The following is a 24,304-nucleotide window of genomic DNA, read 5'->3' as shown; positions in this document are numbered from 1 at the left end:
TCCGAGCAATGACTACTACCAGCCCATAGCTGTGTCTCCCCTACAGCTTTTTCCTTATTGCCACAATTAGTCGTGTTGTGCATTTGGGGCTGGTGGACCATCTCTCCAGTTCTCAGGGCTGTAGATACTCTATTCTTTAATCTCACACTGCTACTGTTTCTTCTGGACCCTGCTTCTAACACTGAGGGGTGGGGGGTGGGGTGGCAGGTCGGCGGGTGGAGGGGGAGGAAGCAGCCATGCTCCATGTCTTTGTTTTCTGTTTTCTCCTTGACAGTGAGGGCTTAAACTGCAGTTCTCACGTGAGATCTCGGCCCCAAACGCTCAGTTCAGCTCTGTTACATGCTGATCCCTCAGGAAGGACTGTGGGCCACAGGGAGTGTGCCTGCAGCCTGGATCCTTCCCTCTCCCAAGACTTCAGTGAGCTCCAGACTGCATCTTTTGGCCTACACTTCCCCCTTCCCTTCTCCCCTGCTTGCCAGATTTGCCCACCTTCAGGTGATTCGATGCACGGATCTCTCAGGCATGCTTGTGTGTTGCTTAAGTTATCCTTTGTCGAATTATAGCTGTTCAATTTGTTGTAACTTCCAAGGGAGATTTCAAGAAGCACTCCTCAGGTCTCCATTTCTGTGATGTTCATAGTGGACTCTTGTGATGCACCACACCAGATCCCTCAGCCTGCCCAATTTCAATGCAGCTGTGGTGGTCATGCATCATTGCTAACATCCCTCACATTTGAACATGCCACAAACATCTCTTTGGTTTGCCGCCTCAGACTTTCTCCAGAGCAGCAGAAGACTTCCTGTCCATGGGCTGGTGCAAATCAGAAGTGCTTGGGTATTCACACTACTTGTGAATAAATCACTTGTGCTTCCCAGGGTCACCTTTGTAAGCAACCACCTGTTCTAAGGCTCTGCTGTCAGGAGATCCCAAACTAAGATACTTAGTTTCTCTTATTTAATGTCATAATGACATATGAGGTAAGAGGTATTAGTCTCATTTTAAAGGCAAAGAAAGTAAAGTTTAATGAGATTAAAGTGTCTGGCTCAAGTTTACTAAGCAAATAAATGCTAAATTCAGGATTTAAATGCAAGCTTATATGAGCTCCAAATCATGTTCTCATTCCAGGAAACCACGCTGGGTGACCTTTTAAAAGCTACCTGATTGCGCTCGGTTTTAGTGTTCTCATTGGCAGGACCTATGCAGGCTTGCAGATTCAAGTGCCAACAAGGCAGTCAGGAAGTAAAGGAAGGCAGCTGGGTCTGCCTGGGCTGTGGCCAGTTGGAGGCCTGTGCCCTGTCCAAAGTCAGCAGCTGCCCCTCTGCCTCAGGCAGCTGAGCCTGTGCAGAAAAGCAGGCCCAGCACTGCTGCTTCTGCCACTTGCACAGAAAGCTAGACTCATGTGAAATCTCCCATGTTTTAAAGGGTGGCGACTAATTCAAATGTGTTTTATACCCTATTCAGACTGGAAAGGGGTACAAGGGAACTTGTAGGAGTAATGGAAATGTTGTGTATAATGATTGGGATGTATACACTGGCCAAAGCTCAAATTATGTTTAAAATAGGTGTATTTTATTAATGTTATAGCTCAATATGGTTAATTTTAAAAGAAAAAGGGAAAAAAGACCTCATGTGCAGCAATCAAAATAAGTTCTTTTGAGATTCTAGAATATTCTGTGTTTAATTACGTATAAAAAGAAGGTGGGAACAAAAATGGATCTTATTCTAGTACATAACTGAGGTTCAGTAAATAAAATCTGTCGCAAAGTTTGGCAAAGAAAAACAGCACCTCTTAGGACACATGAGCCACATCAGCATTCTGTTTCTTAGCCTCAGAATTATCCATGTGGATGAGTTTCTCTTCTTCTTTAGGATACTGGAGAAAACAATTGGATCACATATCTGCTCACCTCAGGTCTTATGCTCAGAACAATCCTGAATTCCGGGCCTTGATTTCTGAACCCAGGATGGGAAAGGTGGGTGGACTCTGAATGGAACTTCCACTCCACAGCGTCCCATGGGATCAGGCTGAAGTTACCCTTGACGGACTTCACCTGAAATTATACTTTGCTTGGTTTCTTTCCCTTTCCTGCCCTGCTTTCCACACTTCCTTACTGTTCTCCCCTGCAGGCACTGCCTTAATAAATCACTTGCACATGAGTGTTGTCTCACAGTCTGCTCCTGGGCACCTGACCTAAGACAGTAAACTGTGAACATCTCATGCTTTTAGATGCCACATGCTGTGGAGATTCTGATGGTCAGAGCTAAAATACCCAGAATAGTTTAGTCAAATTACATACTTAAAGCCTATGCTATATTAACAACAATAGTAGTCATAAGATTTAATCATTAAACAGTACACTCAGTGTCTGCATTGTGTTCATCATCTCTAGTCCTCAAAACAAACCCGCAGGGTAGGAGTATTACCATTGTGGCATTTTTAAAACATGGCCACAGATTCTTCGACAATCTTCCTTTCAAAGGAGGGAGTCTAGGCCCCTCACCTTGAATCTGGGTGGGCTTTTGACTGTTGGACTAAGAGAGTATGTCGGAAATGATGCCATGGGACTCCCAAGGGATGCTCTTTAGGTCATTGCTTCCCCTCGCTTGGCATGCTCACCTCCAACACTCCTTCTTGGAGCCCAGCCATCCAGCTATGAGAAGCCCAAGCCACATGGAGTGGCCACATGTAGGTGCACCCGCCTGCAACTCCAGATGAACCCAGTCCTTGAGTCAGCCCGACTCAGGAGCCAGGCAGATGAGTGACGAAACTGTAGGTCATTCCAGTCCCCAAACATAAAGCCATCTCTAGCCATTTGAGTCTTTCCAGCTAAGGCCTCAGACATGTGAAACAAAGACAAGCCACCCCTGCTGGGCCCCATCAGAATTCATGAACGTGATAAAATTGGGTTGTTTAATGAGACTGAGTTTGGAATTTTTTGGCACTACAGTAGATAATCAGAACAAACCTTATTTGACACCCAAGAAAACTGGCTCAGAGAGGTTTGGTGACTTGCCTAGTACCACACTGCTGGGTCTCAAAAGATTCTGGATTTGGAGCAGGTCTGTCAGATCCCAGGCCCCAGGCCCTTTCTCTGCCATTATAAAGAGGCACCTCTGTGAGGGGACCTGTTCCTCTGTTTGTCATGAGACTAGAAGGAACCTTTAAAAATCAGCATGTCTGCTCCTCTGCCATTAAATAGGCCAACATTGTCAAGTATTGCTCAATTTCCTTTGATAATCTATTTTGGTGGCTTATTTATTTATTTTTTTTACTTAATCCAGAAGTCTGCAAACTATGGTCTATGGGGCAAATCTGGTCCACCACCCAGTTTTGTAAATAAAGTTTGATTGTATCACAGCTATACTCATTCATTTACATTTTCTGTAGCTGCTTTTGTGCTACAATGGCAATGTTGAGTATTTATGACAGAGACCCTATGGCCCACAAAAGCTAAAACATTTACTATATGGTCGTTAAAGCATTTGGTGATCCCTGATTTGATCTGAGTCCCTCCCACTGCTTATAGAGAAAGCTGCTCAACTGTGATAGTTGGCCCTTGATTGCCAAGGCCTGACCCCAGGCCACCTTTTCCAACTGATGACATGTAGCCACATGGCTTGATTAAACTTAACATGTGTCTCGTATCAACAGTATAAATTTGGATCTTTCTTTCTTATCCATTCTGGCAGTCTCTGCTCTTTGATTGGGGTAATTATTTAGTTCCTTTATAATTAATGGAATTATAAGTATCACTGTATTTATGTCTGCCATTTTGCTATTTATTTTCTATTTTATTTAGTTTTTGTTTCTGTTTTCCTGCCTTCTTTTGTGTTAATAAATATTTGATTAAATTTATAGTTTAACATCTCAGAATTTTTTTGCTGTTGCTCAGGGCTCTGAGTCTCATACCCACAGTTGTGAATTCTCTCTAAAACTTTTTTTAAAGCTTATCTCTGCTACTGTCCATGAAGATGGCTATGAAGTTAGTGTCAGGCTGAATTATATTCAAGTCTCAAACAAGGTAAGTGAAACCTTCAGAAGTTACTCATTGGAGAATTGGCTGAACTAGTGAACTGTGGCTTACGATTTATTGAAATGTTTCTGTGTAATCCACAGAAAGGAAAAATTTCAAACATTATGAAACTTGGCTGTAGGCCAGCAATTTCATAGAATTAGATAAATAACTGAGCTAAGCCTCAGAGAAGCTTTCAGGCACATAATGATATATAAGAACAGGAATTATCACCCACCCCATTGGTCCTGCAGTTCTCAGGCTTATTTATACTCACTGATATCTGATGGCAGATCTGCAATACAAATTTGGGAAAAGACTGACAAAAATGTTTGCTTATATGTACTTTGACCTATTTGCCTATAAAAAAGAAATGAAACTTTGTGTCCCTTGATCTTCCTTCTTATATGGTAACTGGTGCATTACCACAGAGCCTGTAAGTGTGTAACAAACATTGATTGATATTGGCAGCTTTTGGGTGATTGGACAAGAAGTCAGAATATACAAAAGAATCAATGGATTGAGGAGATGGGTAAAGAAAGCAAAGCAAAGGAGGGAAACTAGCATTTATTAGGCCCTGGCCACAGGCCCAACAGGGTGCTAATGGTGTCTTTAAAATTAGGATAGATACATGGCCCTGCCTAACTCAAAGGGAGTTTGGGTGTATCCAGTTGGATAATGCACATGAAAGTGCTTTGAAACCAAGTCAAGCACTAAATGTCATGTTTTAGATTGTATGGCTAGAGCAGAGCTTGGGTCAGTGAGGTACTTCAGGAGAAGTGGGGTAAGGGATGCTGGACAAGGCAAGGGAAGGGACTAAATGAGCAGGTGTTCACAAGCAATGTCTAGCTTTAGCCTGATCCATGAAGAGCTCTGGAGTGTGAATGACATCATACAGTTGTTCCCAACTGAGGCAGGGAGGGGAGGGGCATAATCTCTAGGACAAAGCAGCACCCACCTAATGAGGACAGTTGACTGGAGAAGGAGATCATTGTGAGCTGTTAGCAGTCAACACAGTAGCTGGGATGGGTATGCTGACTGGTTAAGGGGAACTGGGCAGGCACCAATACCATCTACAACATGAGTAGCTACTTCAGGTTTACTATGAGGTGTGATCAAACAATATGGTGAATGTTTAAATTGAAAAAAAAAATCATTACAGTAAAAGACACATTGCCATTAATCCTCCTCAAAATGCTCTACCTCGCTTCGAACATACATATCCCACTGTTTTTGCCACTTTCTGAAGCAGTTCTGGAAGCCCTCTTTTGTGAGTTTCTTTTGTTGTGCTGTTGTGGCTGCCGTAATGTCCTGAATCATTTTTACTTTGGGGAAAAGCCAGAAGTCGCACTGTGCCAGATCCAGTGAATAAGGTGGATGAGGAAACACCATAATGTTTTTATTTGACAGAAATTGCTGTACCAGAAGTGGTGTGACACAGAGCGTTGTCATGATGGAGGATGATTTATGGCACACTTTAAAACACACATTCTCTCAACCGTAACTCACACCCAACTGAGTGCCAAACAAGTTGAAACTTGTCACACACTGTTACTAAGGTTGACACACTGCTTCCTGTACTGAAGATCTCAGCCTTTCCATTGGATGGCACTCAGCAGCAGTGTTCACCATATTTTGTGATCACACCGCAGATGTGTTTTTTCTTAGCCTGTATGTTTTAGTGTTCAGGAAGTAGCAAGTGGTTCCCTATGTCAGGAGCAGGCAGCCACATGAGGGTGGGGCAGGATGTCATGCTGTGGAATCAGTCCAGTTGGATACAGGATTCCAGCACTGGCCTGTGTATCATCTATCCTCATTTTATAAGCACCTCATTTTACTTTCACAACATCCCTTTAAGGTAGGTTATAATATTTCCACTTTACAGGTGAGTAAACTGAGGTTCAGAGAAGTTAAGCAATTTGCCTCTTTCAAAGTCCATAATCTAATAAGTGACAGAACCAGGATTGAGACTCTGAGCCTGAGCCTCCCCATCATGCCACCCTAACTCCAAGACACAGAAGGGTTTGATGCAGGGGAAGGACACAGTTATTTATAGATTGTATAAAGGTGACTAGGGCAGCCACATGGAACCTGGGATGGTAGGAACCTGTTGAGAGGCTGTTGTAATGATCCCAGTGTGAGCAAAGGGGGCTGTGGCTGTAGTGACCAAGAAGAGGGGTGAGACTGAGGAGCTGTTTAAGAGGCAAAATGAAAAAAAAATGGACAGAACATCACAGTGGGTGAAAGAGTTGTGGAAAGGATGTCCAGGTTTCAGGTTTGACTGTGCATACAGAGCTGTCATTAACAAAAAGGAGCAGATTGGCAGGGAGATCACTCTTTCTGTAGGGACACAGCAGCCTCATCATTCATGGTGCTTGAATTTTTTTTCATTGACCAGAACCTTTACTTCAACAAGGCAGTGAATTTCAGTGACCACTTTCTCAGCAGTGTCACTGAGGGTGGTACTGAGCTGTTCGGCAGCAGGTCCAGCTTGGGTAAGTTGTACCCTTCCACTGATTTTAAAGTCATTGCAAACAAAGAAACAAAAACTCATAGACATAGACAATAGTTTAGTGGTTACCAGACGGTAAGGGGGTGGGGAGTGGGAGGTGGTAGATGTTGGTAAACAGGGTCAAATGTATGGTGATGGAAGGAGAACTGACTCTGGGTGGTTCACACAATGTGATATATAGATGATGTATTACAGAATTGTACACTTGAAACCTGTGTAATTTTACTAACCATTGTCACCACCAATGGTTAAATAATTAAAATAAAATTTTTAAAAAATAAAAAATAAATGGTGAAGAACCAAAAAAAATTTTTTTAAATCGTTGACCAAGAAGAACACACTGACTTGGTAAAGATGGTCAAATTGCTTAAAATGTGCCAGCCCAACCAGACATCTTTCATGACTCAGCCAATTTATTCCTCTGGCTTCCCTAAAGGTGGAGTGAGACTTCTGAAATCTTTCACAGGCTTGGGGAGATTAATTGGAGTGGGGTGCTCTTTTGGGGCCTAAAACTGTAGTAACTTCTACTCCCATCCTTCCCACCCATCCTCTAGTCCTGGACTGAGAGAAGTGGCTCCAGGAGTCCTTCCCACCAGATTTAATCAAATAGAAATTTCTACAAAGTTGTTTTGTCCTTTAGACTTCTTAAGGGGTATGGCAGTCAACTCTAATTCTTTACACATGGGGAAAGGCAGGGGGACATCATTTTGGTCCTTGACTCTTTGTCATTCTAGTAAGTGACTGCAGCCAGAGCACCTCAGATACTACTGAAAAAGTCAAGAGGACAAAGAATTTCAAGACCAAAATATTTCAAGAAAAGAAGGAGCAGCTTACAGTATGTGTATCCCTTGGTCATTACAGCAGTCTTCTTTGGCCTATCTATTTATATGTTTTATTTTGAAATATTTTTAAATGGAAGAATACTTTTTCATTTTCTGTTCCTTTTTTATAAGTGTATTTTTATTTTTTGGAATCCTTTAAATATTTCAAGATTATTAATTAGAATTATTTCCCAGTTCTCAATAGTTTTCTGAATCACCTCTGTTTCCTCTGGGGTCAGTTTTGTGTGGCCATCTTTCCCTTTCTTGTTTTTAGTTTGTCTCAAATGTGATGATCCTTGGTTGTTAGGTCACATTGACAAATGAAGGACTAATTTGATTACCATAGGTACCTGGCATGGGTGCCCGGCATGGGTATTTAGGCCTGGGATCACTGTATGGGTAGATGGGCATGCCTGGGCAGACTTCCCTGGAGTGTTTGTGAGCAGGAGAAAGCCTTGGGTCCCTTTAGTTGCTAGTGTAAGAAGGCCTTTGCTCTGGTGGTGAGGGTGGTGCTGTGACGCTCTCTTGTCTTTCATTCCTGTATGGAGCTGTCTTCCAAACCCTTCCCTGTGTCTGTTATAGTGGTCTGGGCTCTGCCCTTCTTGGGCCCTAGTGCTCCCAGTAGAAGCCTTTGTTAGGCCAATCATGAACTCTCTGGAAATATTTATCGGGGTTTAAGCAGAGGGCAAAAGGTTCCTGTCATTCTTGCATGGAGGAGTGGGGAGGACACCAGCCATCTCAACTATTCACAGTAAAGCCCTTTAATAATACATTTGTGAACTCAGCCTGCCCCCTCGTTGATTAACTTTTGAGCTTCTGCAGGGCTCTCTGGAGACAACACACTCATCCCTCTGGTATCTTCCACTGGATTTTCTTTGCTTTGGTTTCCCTGTCAGTCAATCACATTCCATCTATTTTCAATCTCTGGGATTCCTCACAATTTCTGATCCACTCATGGTACCCTTTCAGAGTTTCCCACAGCTGTTAGAGTTTTGTTTTTTAAAGATACAGACTATGAATAATTTCAACAGGAGCTTTGCAGAAAGAGACAGTGGATACCCTTGCTGTGTCCACCTCTTTGCTTTTTAGTCAGTCCTCTGGCTACAGCAGGAAGAACAGATGTGCTTGGCAACAAGCCCAGAGCCTGGGGCCTCTGGGCCCTCAATGGAGATGGGCAGTGTCAGCTCTTCCCTCCAGCTTCAGTTAAGCCAGGCCCTTAGGGCTTCCTCAGGGGTGCACATGCAGGCCACCCTAGTTGCACTGTGATTTCTCTGGAGGCAGGGACTCTGCTCCTCATCTTGGTCAGAAAAACCAATAAATATGGGAAGAAGAACTGAAAATTGTTTTAACTTTTATTGTTTATCATTCCTTGCACTCTCCACCTTCTCCCAGTTTGAAATATTGTTAATAAGTATGAGAAGTATAGAGTTCCATAAACTTAATAACATTGTTACCATTTTGGAGACTCTACCCACTTATTCTGTATGTGACCTGAATCCCCATTGCTATGTACCTTTATTTTCTTATCTTCATTTAGGGGGTAACTAACAGAAACTGTATCATCTGTTTACTCATTCATTGATTATTTTAGAGCACAGGTATACCAGGCTCAGTTCTAGGTGTTGAAAATAAAACAAACAAAAGACAAAGACCTCCTGAAGTTGACATTCTAGTGTATTCTAGTACATTTTTCCATAAGGAATGGAGTTCAGTATAAACAAGTGCCCCCCAAGATGGGGGATTTACTGATTAGAGCACCTTGAACACAGGGTGAACCTCGCATCTTCTTTTGAAAGGCTCAGCGGCCTTGACCAATGTCCTCATCCTCATGGCTTCCCTGGGAGCCAGGGAAGGGTGGGGATTATTTCCACTTCATAAACAGAGAAATGGTGGTCCCGGGACAACCCCACAGTCACCCCTGGGATCCAGTGACAGAAACATTTAAAAGTAATGTCTCCTGCTTTCTAGACTGCTTCCTTTAGTCTTCCAGTAACCAGCATTTGAAATCCTTTGTATATAAAGAAAGATTATATAAAGATGAATTTCATTGCATTTTGAAAATATAAAAGATAAAATTTCCAACTTTCTGATGATAGATGAGAGCTTTTTTTTTTTTCCAAGCACGAGGTTGACTTTATTGGTTGGTTCACTCATGCCTCAGGTGAGCATGTTCGCTGAACTGATGTACTAAGACTGACTTTGAACACTTTATAAAGCATGCAAAATAAATTTTAGGATTCACGTGATTGTTTTTCCTAGAAATATTCATAATTAAACTAGCGTGGGTTTCTGGATTTTGGTGCGGTTTCTCATTGCATCCCTTAATAATATACAACAATGTGAGTGCTGTGTCCTTCCACAGGGCAGGGTTTCAGAGACCTGCAAGATTTACATCAGAGATGTTTATTTGTGCTGCTGGCTGTTAAAGACCACCCTCCCCTTTCCCTTTATCTGTCCCCCCCACACACACACACACAATCATTCTCATGCTCACCTGGCCCTGGACCTTAGAACTTAACTGTTGGAGAGGAAACATTTGCCTTGAGGGTTGAGCCTGGACAAGGGGGACTCAACAGTAAAAGTATTTTGTGGTGGTGGAGATGACCATATTCTGTAATCCTGCAGCCTGAAAACAGACTCCTGCTGAAGGAAGTTGGACCATCTGGGGGAGGAAGAGTCTCTGTGATTGAACAGCTGCTTGATGAAGTAAGTGCAACCAAAGAACAAGTTTCTAAGGATTTCAGCCTGTGTTCCAACTCTATCTCTTTCCGATGGAAGTTTTGTTCAATATTGCGATAATCACAGAGCCATTTAATTAAAAAATGCCTGAGAATGGATTAAATGGCTAGTCCAAAGCTTTACATGAATTGTTACCATGACCTCAAATAACATGTATGAAGGTGGACAGACTCCCTGCCCTTTGACCCCATGTTACCTTTATGTTTCCTAAAGAAGGTTGTCCGAGTGCATGCCTCTCCTGGTGTGGTAACAAGTTTTATTGCCTGAGTGACATGGCACCTTTGTCCATTATATGTTGGGTCTCCATGTTCCTGATTCTCTTCTCTTTGGATTTAAAGCAGTTGAGTTCCATCAAGGATGTTTGTTGCTGAATTGGATGGCGATTGGATGCTGCTGAGTGCAGGGTTTTGTAGTAGGTTTTTCCTTTTCCATATGCTGCAGGGAGCAGATCCTAACTGCCGTGATAATGAAGATCGACCCGTTATCACTGTGGCTGTGATCAATAAGCACCATGAAGTGATCCCAGTTCTCGTGCAGAGAGGAGCAGACATCGACCAGCAGTGGGGACCGTAAGTGAAACAATGAAAGAAGAGTTCTGGTGCCATGTCACAGCCAGCTGACAGCTCAGGGGTTCTGCTGCAGCAGAATCAGTCTATATGCGTGCCCGGTTCCATCTGATCCACTTAAGAACCACTTAAACCCACTGTGGCCTTAATAAGAGACTCAACTGCTTCTGTTTTCCAAATCTTGGTAAAACAAAATTTTTAAAATGGACTTTTGGACTGCCTAAATTTTGTAGCTTTTAGAAATGATGATACATTTTGTTAACTTATAAATTTATAATACCGTAGGTCTGACAGATCCTTAGCACTTGGGGTATTAAGCAATGTTTTCATCATGATCTGACTATTTAGGCCCATGAGAAAAGAGAGCCCCGTGGATATATACCCATGAAGTTAATGCAGGAAAAAAAACAATATATGCGGTCAGACAATTAAGTTCGCGAACTTGCCACCATGCGCTTACATTGCAGCACTGTACGAACAGCTTGATAAGGTTTCATAACCTTGTTATGTCAGTGTCTCACAGCTGTGTTCTTGTTGACATGTGGTGGTATCTTGCTGAGTGGCATTCATTATTGTTGCATGTTTTTTTCGTGTCATCATGAGTGTCTGAGCTTGAATTAGAACAATGAACGAACATTACATTTCTTGTTAAACTTGGCAAAAGTGGAAGTGCAATCAGAGACATGTTAGTCCAAGTTTATGGGGATAATGCCATGAGAAAATTGCAATGTACAAATGAATTAAACATTTCTCTAAGGGGAGAGAACACATCTGTGATGAAGAGAGGTCAGGGTGGCCAGTAATGAGCAGAACTGACAAAAACATTGCAAAAATTTGTTGAATTGTGCATCAAAATCATCAGCTGTCTGTGAGTAAATAAACCAAGTAAACATCGATAGAGAAACAGTTAGGAAAATCTTAACTGAAAATCTTGGCATGAGAAAGGTGTGTGCAAAAATGGTCCCGAAGGATCTTTTGCATCACGACAATGTACCAGCTCACACGGCACTGTCTGTGAGGGAGTTTTTAACCAGTAAACAAATAACTGTATTGGAACACCCTCCCTACTTACCCAATCTGGCCCCCAATGACTTCTTTCTTTACCCAAAGATAAAGGAAATATTGAAAGGAAGACATTTTGATGACATTCAGGGCATCAAGGGTAATATGACGACAGCTCTGATGGCCATTCCAGAAAAAGAGTTCCAAAATTGCTTTGAAGGGTGGACTAGGTACTGGCATTGTTGCATAGCTCCCCAAGCGGAGTACTTCGAAGGTGACCATAGTGATATTCAGCAATGAGGTATGGAGCACTTTTTCTAGGATGAGTTTGCAAACTTACGTAATTGTCTGACCTCGTACAGTTGTGTCTGGATGTTACTGGGGAGGAGACTGGTCCATCAGAGTTCACCACATAATCTCCTGGTACTTTGGTTTCCCCAGCTGTGAAGCAGGATGGAGAGATACAAAGTCATGTGGGATGGTTTTGTTACATACTGCATTAGTCTTGGTACTGTCCTGCCTCTTGACCTCTCCCAGCCTTGTGATTCTGTTGTTCTCTTGCAAATAGTAGGAAACCTGGGGTGGAAAGTTCCTTAAGTATGGGTCCTTCATGGGTCCTATGGTTAACTGCTTATATCCTGCTGACCAAGTTTTGAGCTAGAAGTCTGTAGGGGTATCGCAGGTGTCTAACACTACTTACTGCCTCCTGAATTATTCCTAAGATGGGGTTGAGGCCCTGGTCAGTGAGTCAGACTGCTGAGCATGTCATGCCAGCACAAGGGACAAAAGTTAAATAGCTTTGCTTCTGTTTTTGTGTTTCAAAATTTCCTCTAATGTTTTTATTCAAATCTATTCCTCTTAATTTTGAATGTGGATTTTTATGTTTTTGCCCAATAAGACAGCTATATCAACAGACACAACCCCCATTTCAGTTTTATTTTATTGCAGGATGTTTGGCATGTTGGTATAAATATTTGATGGCTGGAATTTATCTTCTCAAGTTTTCTCAGGGTTACAGTCATCATACTTTGTCAACTTCTTCATATATCCCACACTTACATTATCATTATCAATAAAAATAATGCTACCTTGTTTTGTGTTAAGTTATACTTTATATTTGCATAATTCAAACAAGCTTTAGTTATAGCATGTGATTGATACAAAAATCTCTTGAGCACATTTTAAATTGATGCCTAAGTATGATGAGTCCTGGCTTTATGAAAAGCACAGCTAAGAGTATGAAACTACTCTGGACGTGGAACAGATGAACTGTTTTTCTTCAGTGTTCCTCAGTTTTCATTTTTGCTTCATCACCATTCTATAAATTGACGTTTATCCACATATGCTGTCATGGCATTTCTACTAAGCCTAACACTGTGATTATACCAGCTGTCTGAATGGTGTATAATAGCCCCCTTGTCATTCCCGCTTCATTATCATGGTTACTATTAGCAGAATTTAGCTCACATGGAGGCAGGGGAGGAAAGCTAGATGGGAGGCCCTCCCCCCAAACAGAGCATAGAGATCTCTTTTTCCTTTTCAGTGTATGCCAATAGAGGAAAGCAGATTTTTCCGCTGAGGACCAAATTCTGCTAAGTCTTGTTTGTGTTTGTTAATTTGAAGTATTTAGGCCTTGGTCAATCTGCCCTCTGCCCCACAGCTGGACCTCTGTAGATCCAAGAACACAACCACAAGATACCATTCATCCTACTGCTCTTCAGGCATAAGCCATCCAGAGGTCTGGCTTTCCTGTAAAAGAGGCTCAGTAAATTGTCCCTCAGCACAACAGGATTAAAATGCTCTTTCCCACCCCAGGCATGTTTGGTAGTGGACAGAAGCAGCCTAGGTGTTCTCCACATGAGATAACTTCCATTAAGTAGTTTGGAAGGTAGCAAAAAGGTCCTCCCTAGTGTTTTGGTTTCCCATATTTATATCACTTCTATCAGAATAAACTCATGTTCAACAGAAAGGGAACAGCTAAGTCCGCTACCTCTTACCAGTGGACTTCAGACACACAGATTCAAGGTCTCACTGTGAGAGGGACATTTTGCTTTTGGACAATAGTTGTTTGCTTTTGGATAATAGCTGCCCTTCTTAACTGAAATTGTAAACATTTAATCTCTTAGCTCTGTTCTAGCAGTCAAGAGAGGAAAATGCAGCCATCAGTCCACTTCTTAGAGATTCAGCTATGGAGATTTATTCTATTAGGTAACCCAAGATTTACAAAGAGAGAATGTACTTTAATCCACCATGATGCTTAGATTTGAATAAATGGTTTGAATTGTTAGTGCATTAATAGAAAAATTTCTTTAAAATACAAATTGCAGTAATACCACAGTATACCTGACTAACAAAACATGTTCTAGAAGGTCTGATAACACCAGCTGCTCAGAGGAACAAACTCAGAGGGAATCACCTCTAGTCTGAAGCATGGGGATCTGAAGGTGTATTCCATTTAGCACCCCTGCCATATGTGAGCTAAGTTGTTTGATGAGCAATATACAAAGTTAGAGTTGTCAGAGTCTCCATTCATCATTGTCCAAAACTAAACTGTAAATAGAATGTACACTCTGCTCTCAGTTTAGGGAGAATTGTGAAGGAAGAAGATCATAAGTCTACTTAAGAGATGTGGTGACTCTGTGAATATATCTAAGTTCAAATGATAAAGGCCTTATAAAGACCCAAATAACTTGAGGGATGAAGTGACAAACAGTGAAGCCATATGCCACAAGGGAGGAAGAAAGATGGTGTCATTGGTATAACTGAGATATCCTTTATCAGTGTTCGCATAGCATGCTGTATCCTGAATTCACAACTGAGTCCCCTGAGCACCCTGAGAAGCTCATATGACATGGTGGCCCTGGCCCTGGCACAAATGGGGGCACCAGGCTGGCCCTCAAATATGTGCTGAATAGATGAGCAAACAGGGTGATTGAGAGCCAGGCAGAGGTAATCTGAAAGACCTTAAGAGAAATGTAAACTTTGAGGATGACCACTGGAAATTCTGTAAACAGAGAGAAGGAAAATAGACTGTTCTTTGATGACAGAGGCAGAGAGAGCAAAATGTAGAGAAAATGAATCTCTTTTTGTTAGTTCTTTTCATCTGTAAAATGGGGATAATAAGACTTATGTCATGGAATTGGTTGGAAGAGAAAATGAGATCATTTATTTATAGTTCCTATGAAGAGCCTAGTAATTGGACATTAATAAGGTAGCAATCATGATGCTATTAGGTTATGAAAGCGAAGGCCAGGCTTCGACTGCATGGTGATTGACATAGGGTATGGAGATGAGCATGAGCCGGGTCTGGGAGAATAGCCATGTGTGGGGCCTTAAGTAACAGAAGCCCAGGGTGAAAGGTGTTAGAACTGGTTAACAGAATTTAAGTTAATTTAAGTTCTATATTTTATTACTGTTAATAGATGTCACCAAGTCTTCCTAAGCCTGAGTTTTTATATTAAAGAAAGGGTGTGATATATTCTCTTATGTATCAAACGCTAAGAAGATGAACTTGATGAGTGCTTCTCATAATTTAATGTGCATATGAATAACCTAAAGATCTTGTTAAAGTGCACATTCAGTAGATCTGGAGGGAGGAGGCTGAGATTCTGCGTTTCTAACATGCTCTCAGGGTGTGCCAATGGCCAAGGTACCACAGTGTGAGTAGCAAGGATGTAGAGACTGTTCTTAATATACATTGAGCTTTGAAGAGACAATCCAACATGTCCCTTAGTAAGGAGATGGCCTCACAGTGCAGTTGGACACGGGGATTTTCCTCCATACCTGATAGGTCAGTTATGCTGATCTGATAAAACTAATAATAATATCATCACCAACAGCAACAATATGAAGGCTGGTCCCCAAATCTTAGTTGCTTGAAGGAGCAATCTATATAGAACCAATGTGCTAAACTTTGGAAATTCGAGGAAATCCTGTCACAAGTTACATTGCTTTGACATTTTCATCTACTGCCTCTGGGGGACTATGAGGAGAAACTAGCTGATCACACCATTTAGATTTGCTTGACACCAGGAGCCTTGGCCAAATAAGTTGTTTAAGTAGCTGAAATTATTTGAATGATAAGATTTAAAGGTAGGTAAGATCGGGCCGGCTGTGTGGCACGTTGGTTAAGAGTTGGCTTGGGAGCCCTGGCTCTGAGCAGCAGGGTCACGCCATGGTTCCGATACCACATAAGGGCCAGTGCGCCCTCTACAGCTAAGATGGGGAACAACAGCTCAACCTGGAGCTGGTCTGTCGTGAGTCACCAGCGATGCCGTAGGCTGCAGCGGAGCTGCAGTGGGCTGCCCTGAGCTACTGCCTGCAGCTGGCATGAGCTAGCATGAGCTGCCATGAGCCACCGTGAGCAGTCATCCCTTGGCCGGCGACCGATTGCCTCACCCTGGAAGAGCGCAATGATAATACCAACATGGGCCAGTGAAGCGACGACCTCCACAACTAGACTGAAGAACAGAAGGACAGCAACTTGTCTGTTCCCCTTCCCCAATTCCCCAACGCTGTTCCCCTGCCCCAATTCCCCAATAAAATGTTTAAAAAACTAGGTAAGTTTTAACACCATTAGGGTGGTTTGATGCTTAGAGTGCTATTGCAGTGAAATTCAGTAAAAATACTAAGTTTCTCACTGGCTTTGGAAAATGGAAAGCCATCTATTTAAAGGAACAGTTCAGATTCTGGTGCCCAAATCAGGCAGGGGATAACCCTGCCACTATTGGATAGGGAGGTTCATAGTCATATTTACCTGAAATTCTTGCAACTCATATGGGCTTCAATGTTCATTCTTTTCATTGATGTATTCATTTTACTAGTAGTAATTGAGCACATACTATGTGCCAGTCACCATTCTAGGTGATGCAGATACTGCAGTGGTGAAGACCAAATTCCTTCCATCATAGAGCTTACAGTTTAGTGGAGGATACAGACAATAAACAAGTAAGCAAATAAATAAGTAATTTCAGAGAATGAGAAGTGCTACAAAGAAAATAAAGCCAGGTAGGAGAATAGAGAGTCTGGTTGGGAAGGGCCCACCCCTACTCCTAGGACCGGAATTAGTCTGGAACAGACTTGCTTTAGGTGCAGAGCAGTATTGGAGAGGTTTATTCACCAACTTCATTCGTTTTTGGTCCAGTCAAATTGAGATTGCTTTACTTATATATAGTCTGGCAGAAATATTTTTTAAATTGTATTTGTTTATTGAAAACAATTCTTACCACATAACTTTTTCTTTTTTTAAAAAAAGATTTTATTGGGGAATTGGGGAAGGGGAACAGTGCTGGGGATCTGGGGAAGGGAAACAGCCAAGCTGCTGTCCTTCAATCCTAGTTGTGGAGGGTACAGCTAGCTCAGCTCCAGTCCAGTTGCTGTCGGCAGTTCGCAGCAGCTCAGCTCAAGATGCCATGTTCAATCTTAGTTGCGGGTGGGCATAGCCCACCATCCCATGCGGGAGTTGAATCGGCAACCTTGTTGTTAGGAGCACATGCTCTCACCAGCTGAGCCATCCTGCCACCTGTTGGCAGTTCAGCTCGGGCGCAGCTCACTGGCCCACGTGGGAATCAAACCGGCGACCCTGTTGCTCAGAGCCGTGCTCTTAACCAGCTAAGCCACTTGGCTGGCCCATCACATAACTTTTTAATTTTATCAAAGTAAGATGTGCACGTGATTAAAAAATCAAGTCCTATGGAAGGGCTTAGCAGTCCTCCTCTACCCTCACTTCTTCATCCCCATTCCTTTTCCCTAGGGACAACTACATTTAAATACTTTAAAGTTCTCCTGAGAGCCAACTAGGTATCTGTCACTAAATAATACACTGAAACTGATAATTCCTGATTTAGCATACTTAGACATTACCTATTGATTCTTACCACGATAGATGATGATTTGGCTTGCTGACCCCACCTGATCACTTCTGTCCTCACTTTCATGTTTTGATCATTCTGTTACTATTTTTGGTTCCTTTATTAATTACTCTTATAAGTATAAATAATATGCCTAAACTCCTGTCTACATTTTGACCATCGTCTTTCAAGGTATTTCTTGACTGCCTTGTTTATAAGTGCATATAACCTTATATTAGTACTCCCAACCTTTACCCCTATCTCTCCTTCCCCTTCCATGTCACAACTTCTAATAGTATATGTTTACTTTTTAAAAAAATTAGTTTCACGTGTACAAAACAATGTAATAGTTAGACGTTTACACCCCTCACAAAGTGATAACCCCCACCCCCAGTCTACTATCCCTCTGACATTGTATATGGCTGTTACAATTCCATTGACTATATTCCCTATGCTTCTTATACTCCACATCCCATGACCATGTATATGCTGGGGGTGCCAAAAAATATATAAAAGTGGACACTGGTCAACATTGCTCAAGCAGTGGTTTGCCGTAATCAGAAGTGTCTGGATGCTGATGGTAACCACTTTGAGCACCTCTTGTAATTGCAGAAGTCAAACGTGACTTATATTCATCTTTTGTTATCAGTATATATTGAGTATTACAATTTTAATAGTTTTCTCCTTTCTTACTTTTCTTGGAGATATATATATATATGTAATTAAAATTGACATTCAGTATTATTCAGCTTCAGGTGTACAGCACAGTGATCAGGCATCTACACCGTCCATCAAGGGGTCTCCCTAATAAGTCCAGTGCCCATCTGACACCCTGCAAAATCTTTACAACATTATTGATTATATTCCCCAAACTGTCTTTCATTTTCCCATGACAATATTGTAACTACTAATTTGTACTTCCTAATCCCTTTACCTTCTCCCCCATCCCCATCCCCATCCCCCTCCCATCTAGCAACCATCAGGTTTTTTTCCCTTACATCTCTGAGCCTATTTCTGTTTTGTTTGTTTGTTTATTCTGTTCTCTAGATTCCACATATAATTGATATCATATGGTATTTGTCTTTCTCCATCTGACTTATTTCACTTAGCATAATATTCTCTAGGCCTGTTCATATCATTGCAAATGGTAAGATTTCATTCTTCTTTATGGCTGAGTAATACTCCATTGTATAAATGTACCACAGTTTCTTTATCCAGTCATCTAACAGTGGGCATTTTGGTTGTTTCCATGTCTTGGCTATTGTGAATAGTGCTGCAGTAAACATAGGGGTGCATATACTTTTTCAAGTTAGTGTTTTGGATTTCTCTGGATAGATACCCAAGAGTGGAATTGCTGGGTCATGAGGTAGTTCCACTTTCAATTTTTTGAGATACCTCCATACTGTTTTCCATAGTGGCTTCGCCAGTCTGCAATCTCACCAACAATGCACAAAGGTTCCCTTTTCTCCACATTCTTGCCAGCACTTGTTGTTTGTTGATTTATTGATGACAGCCATTGGATAATAGCCATTGATGATGGACCTGAGTGAGGTGGTATCGCAGTGTGGTTTTTATTTGCATTTCTCTAATGATTAGTGATGTTGAGCTTATTTCATATTATATCTGGAATTTTCTCCCCTCTGTTTTTTTCTATTCTCGCCTAGAATTCCTGTAATTTGGATAGGGCCTCTTAAATTGATCCCCTATATCTTTTTTTTTTTTAAAGATTTTATTTGGGACTTGGGGGAGGGGAACAGCGTTGGGGAATCAGGGAAGGGGAATAGACAAGTTGCTGTCCTTTTGTTCTTCAGTCTAGTTGTGAAGGACATCGCTTCACTGGCCCATGTTGGTATTATCATTGTGCTCTTCCCGGGTGAGGCAGTCACTCACTGGCCATTGGACGGCCGCTCATGAAAGCTCATGCCAGCTGCCGACCAGCCCCACTGCAGCCAACGCCGTCGCTGGTGACTCACGGCAGCCCAGCTCCAGGTTGAGCTGTTGTTCAGCATCTTAGCTGTAGAGGGCGCAGCGTCACTGGCCCTCATGTGGGATCCAAACCGTGGCCCTGCTGCTCAGAGCTGGCATCCCAAGCCAACTCTTAACCAATGTGCCACTCGGCCAGCCCCCCTATATCTTTATATATATCTTTAAATATAGTTGGCATTCAATATTATTCCACTTAAGCTTCAGGTGCATAGCTCACTGGTCAGGAATCTATACAATTTATGAAGTGTTCTCCCTTTTTCTGTTTTAAGAGATTTTCTTAACTCTTCTATTGAATACTTTTCATTTCAACAATCATATTTTAACTTTCTATGGAGCTACTTTTTGTTTTGATTGTTTCTTCTTCATAGCCTCATGATTTTGTCTGATATTGTCTTCAGTCATTCTGAGGATACCAGTTAGGCTTTCGTCCTGTTTTAAATTTCGTATGTTGGTGTGTCTTGGTTTTTCTCTTTGATGCTGCAGGTTTTTGTCAGATGTCTGTAATCCTTTGTTGTCCATCCATGTTTGATAATAGGGAATAGGCTAGATGAGTGGGGACTCTGTGTACATGAGTGGGGCTTGCAACTGTGGAGTTTTGTAGGTAGGTGAAGCTGTTCTCCAGCTGGAACAAGTGGAAGGCTTCACTCAGCATAGCAATCACTGGCCTTGTTCTCACCAGAGACTCTGTCTTCTTCAGAAAAGAGGTCACCATCCTTTTACTCCATTGGGATAAATTTATGGCTACAGATACATTTACAGGTGCAGGGGCTCGGGTGGTGGCATTAAGGGAAAGAGCAGGGGCTGGGAGAATGAAGAAGTTCAGTTGCTCATCCCATTTTTACTCTAATCCTGACTCCACACGCATCACTCCTGCCACCTCTGATCAGGAGCCTTTCATGAGTTCTAGAATTCAGGTAATATACTATCCTCCATTTCAGCCATCCACCACTCTCTCTCTGGGCCAAACCTGACCAGGCAGGGTAGAGAGACAGTCTGCCATGCAATAAAATACGCCCTGTATGACCTCTCAGGCTTACCCTCTGGGTTTTAAGGTTGGTGTTTACTTTCATATTCTACAGGCTAAACTCACTGAAGCCAAAGTCATTTTTCCTATACAAGAATAGGAACCTCGGCCCTGAAAGATTATTATCATACAGACAATGACTGAGAGGTCCAAGGCAAGGGTAAGACTATGTCCAATATGTTCTCTAAGCTCTGGCAGAAAATTTACTAAAATAGTATTATTAGCATTTATTAAATCAACTACAAACCAGATCCTTGCGGGGTTCCTCATTTTAAAAAAGAATGTGTTTGGGCCGGCCGAGTGGCGCGATGGTTGGGAGCTGGCTCGGGACGCCAGAGGGCCCCGGTTCGGATCCCACATGTAAGGGCCGGTGACACTGCCCTCTACAGCTAAGATGCTGAACAACAGCTCAACCTGGAGCTGGGCTGCTGTGAGTCGCTGGTGATGGCAGAGGCTGCAGCCCCTGCTGCAGTGGGTTGCCATGGGCTGCCGTGTGTGGCCAGCGGCCAGCGTGAGCGGCCAGCGGCCGCAGTGAGCAGCTGTCCAGAAGCCGGCGACTAATCTGCCTCGCCAGGGAAGAGCACAATGATGGTGCCAACTTGGGCCAGTGAAGCAACTTCCTCCACAACTAGACTGAAGAACAAAATGGACAGCAACTTGTCTGTTCCCCTTCCCCCAATTCCCCAATAAAAATCTTTAAAAAAAAAAAGAATGTGTTTATAGACTTTTCACTGTCTATCTAATATCCAAACTTACCCACCATCACAGTATCCCCCCAAGGGAAGAGGCAGAGAGGGGAGACTCAGGAGATTACCCCAGGTTAGTTAGTAAGTAAGCAGGTGAAACTAAGGCCCCTTTGGTCATATGCTCCCTCTCCCATTGCTTGATGATGCTAACTAAGGATTTAGCCAAGATGATTTTTTCTCCTGAAACAGGCTCCGAAATACAGCTCTTCATGAAGCAACTCAGCTTGGCCTGGCAGGAAGGGAGTGCGTCAGTGCTTTACTGCGGTACGTTCCCTGGTCTCTGAGGGTGACTTCTGAGGGTCACAATGATCCACTTGCTGACTGAGGATGACTTCAGAGGACGCTAAACAGCTCTCAGTGAATGGGGGCCACCATCCATCCCACCATGGCTCCCAGTACGAAGGGCTTTTAAACGCACAATGAAAATGCTGCTCTCCTTAAACACACTTGGTTTTAGAACTGTGATGCAGTGGGAACCAACGGCCAGGATTGGCATTTGAACATTTGAAATCACAGAGTCCCTCAAAAGTTCTTAGGGTAGAGCCACCCTTGAGAGTGGAGGTCATAGTGCTTCTTGGGAACAGGTATGGGAAGAGGGAAAGGGGTCCAGGAGGCTTCCACACTCACCTCCGTGTTTGGGAAGAGCCAGGCCCTGAGGTCCAAGTGCCTGAGTCCTTCTCTTCACCCTCATTCCTTTCACAGATGCAGTGCAAGCATCCAAAGGAAGAACACGAGAGGCCAGACGGCCCACGACCTGGCTGTGAGAGCTGGGGATGGCCTCATCACCTCGCTCTTTGCTGCTAAGAGCGGCCTGGATGACTGTTAGTCCCCAGGGCCTCTGCGGGGCTTCACTTAAAGAATCCATCCAGTTCTGGCTGTTTGTTTGTTTCTTTCTGAAATGTGTATTTAAGGTTTAGAAATTGAGGTTGAGAGGAACTCATAAGTTGTTTTTTATATTATATGACAGTGTAAGCCACCAATACCTCATGGACATTTTCCAATGTGCCCCGGAAGATGATGAATTTACTGTATGTTTTTAAATGGCTTATCTATTTCTTTTAATTTTTAATTTATTTCTCAACAGACTATAATTGTACATGGTTCAAAGCTAAAAGGTATAAAAAAATCATGTAGTAAAAAATGTCCTTCCTGTCCATGTCCCACAGCCACCCACTTCTCCTCAGAGGCAACCAATGGTACCAGTGTTATCTGTATCCCAAAATTGTATAGGATTATATAAGCACATATATATAATATATGCATATGTACATATAGAGAGTATGCATAAGTATATAGATAACATATATTCTGTTCCCTCTTTTAAGATGAATAGTAGCAAACCACACACTGGTCTGCATCTTGTTCTTTTGCTTAAAGTATCTTGTAGGTAGTTTCAAATTACTACATAAAGATTTATTTATTTAATTTTTTTTTCTTATGTTGAACTCATCAATATTTCTATTGGTATGATTTGCTCTTTGGTAATAAATAAGCTTTGAATAAACCATTTGCAGGAGTGTGTAATTTTGACTTATTTTTTTTCAGGCTGTTATTTCAGTTTTGGGTGATTGAATCATAGAGTCCCTAAATTGTTTTCTGTTAACATATATAACTAGAATAGTCACTAATTTAGAATAATTAATTTAGCACAATAAGTAACAATCTTTGTTGAGGTGGTTGCTATCATCACCTGCGCTTTATTTCCCATGACTGCCAGTAGGGAGGACAGGTGCAGAGTCTGAATCTAAGCCCCCAATGGAGTCGGGCGCCGGCACTGGCTTCCCCTTGTCAGAACCATGGCAGTCTGTGTTGGGGGGACTCTGCAAGGGTGACCAGTGTCTGAAGAGACCCATGGAGTGTGATCGTCTGATTTGGTGTCTGGGGTGGTTTACACTGTGTCAACCTTGCTTAGCCAGGATGACCTTTCCCAGAGCCCTCTCCCTTTTATGGCTCAGTTCAGGGTTGGCTGCAAGAGAAACTATGCAGGATTGGAGATTTAGAAGGTGGAATGAAACAATGGCCTTCACGCCCAGAAGGTGGTTTAGATCACCAGCCTGCTGTGGCTCACACCCCACAGACTCTGGAATCGATGGTCAAGGAGCAGGGTCTGGAGTTCAAGATGATTTTACCTAGACCTCAGCAAGCCGAGAGGGCCCGAAAATCCCATGGGTTCCAGAAACGACCCTCTCAGAGCTCTTGTGGTAACTTTCATACTCTGAGTGCAGGAACCACATCTTTAATCTTTGGGTTTTCCACACTTCTGATGGAGGGTCCTGCCCTCCATCCCCTAGAGCAGCGGTTCTCAACCTGTGGGACGCGACCCCTTTGGGGGTCGAACAACCCTTTCACAGGGATCGCCTAAGATCATCAGAAAACACATATTTTCGATGGTCTTAGGAACCGGGACACCGCTTCTCTATCCGTCTCCAGGCGGGTCCGCCCACATGCAGATACGCCCACATACGAGTACCCGGCGTGATGACATCATTGCGCCAACCCCATCACATACACCCCATACAAATACAGGTGTATGTGACAGGGTTGGCACCATAATGTACTAATGCGGACCAGTCACACGTGTAGAGAGCAGCTACTGTGTAGAAAGCAGCTGCTGTGTTGAAAGCAGCAGTATTGGAGGTAAAAACGACACTTCATGAATTATAAATATTTCACAATATATAATTACATGTTGTTTTTGTGATTAATCACTGCTTTAATTATGTTCAATTTGTAACAATGAAAATACATCCTGCATATTGGATATTTACATTACGAATCATAACAGCAAAATTACAGTTATAGAGTAGCAACGAAAATAATTTTATGGTTAGGGGTCACCACAACATGAGGAACTGCATTAAGGGGTCGCGGCATTAGGAAGGTTGAAACCCACTGCTCTAGGTAGACAAATACTCCTTCCCCTCAGGCCGTGCCACCAGGGCCGCCCTGGTGTTGCGGTTCATCTTGAACCACCTGGTGCTGGCCGTTCCACTAAGAGTGTTGTTGGTACTGTGGGCCTTCATCTTGGGCCTTTTCAGGGTCATGC

The 24,304-nt window shown here is 42.6% G+C and overlaps 1 protein-coding gene across 1 annotated transcript; it reads left to right on the top strand.

Annotated features, from left to right (window-relative positions):
- Positions 1–286: 286 nt before the first annotated feature.
- On the top strand, positions 287–22,765 carry LOC109376717 (double zinc ribbon and ankyrin repeat-containing protein 1-like). Its single transcript, XM_019632806.1, has 9 exons — positions 287–495; positions 1,870–1,973; positions 3,948–4,022; positions 6,412–6,508; positions 7,260–7,360; positions 9,972–10,052; positions 10,527–10,654; positions 21,448–21,522; positions 21,961–22,765. The coding sequence occupies exons 2-9, from the start codon at positions 1,965–1,967 to the stop codon at positions 22,082–22,084; spliced, it is 690 nt and encodes a 229-aa protein (XP_019488351.1). The 5' UTR covers positions 287–495; positions 1,870–1,964; the 3' UTR covers positions 22,085–22,765.
- Positions 22,766–24,304: the final 1,539 nt, after the last annotated feature.

This window comes from Hipposideros armiger, unplaced genomic scaffold (assembly GCF_001890085.2).
Source record: "Hipposideros armiger isolate ML-2016 unplaced genomic scaffold, ASM189008v1 scaffold_1176, whole genome shotgun sequence".
Taxonomy (NCBI): domain Eukaryota; kingdom Metazoa; phylum Chordata; class Mammalia; order Chiroptera; family Hipposideridae; genus Hipposideros; species Hipposideros armiger.
Note: the sequence above shows the minus strand (reverse complement) of the source record. Positions and strands in the feature narration are given on the sequence as shown.

Coding starts and splice junctions, on each gene's coding strand:
- LOC109376717 (XM_019632806.1), top strand. Junction 7,361..9,971: donor AAAAGAAGGAGCAGCTTACA/GTATGTGTATCC, acceptor GTAATCCTGCAG/CCTGAAAACAGACTCCTGCT. Junction 21,523..21,960: donor TGCGTCAGTGCTTTACTGCG/GTACGTTCCCTG, acceptor TTCCTTTCACAG/ATGCAGTGCAAGCATCCAAA.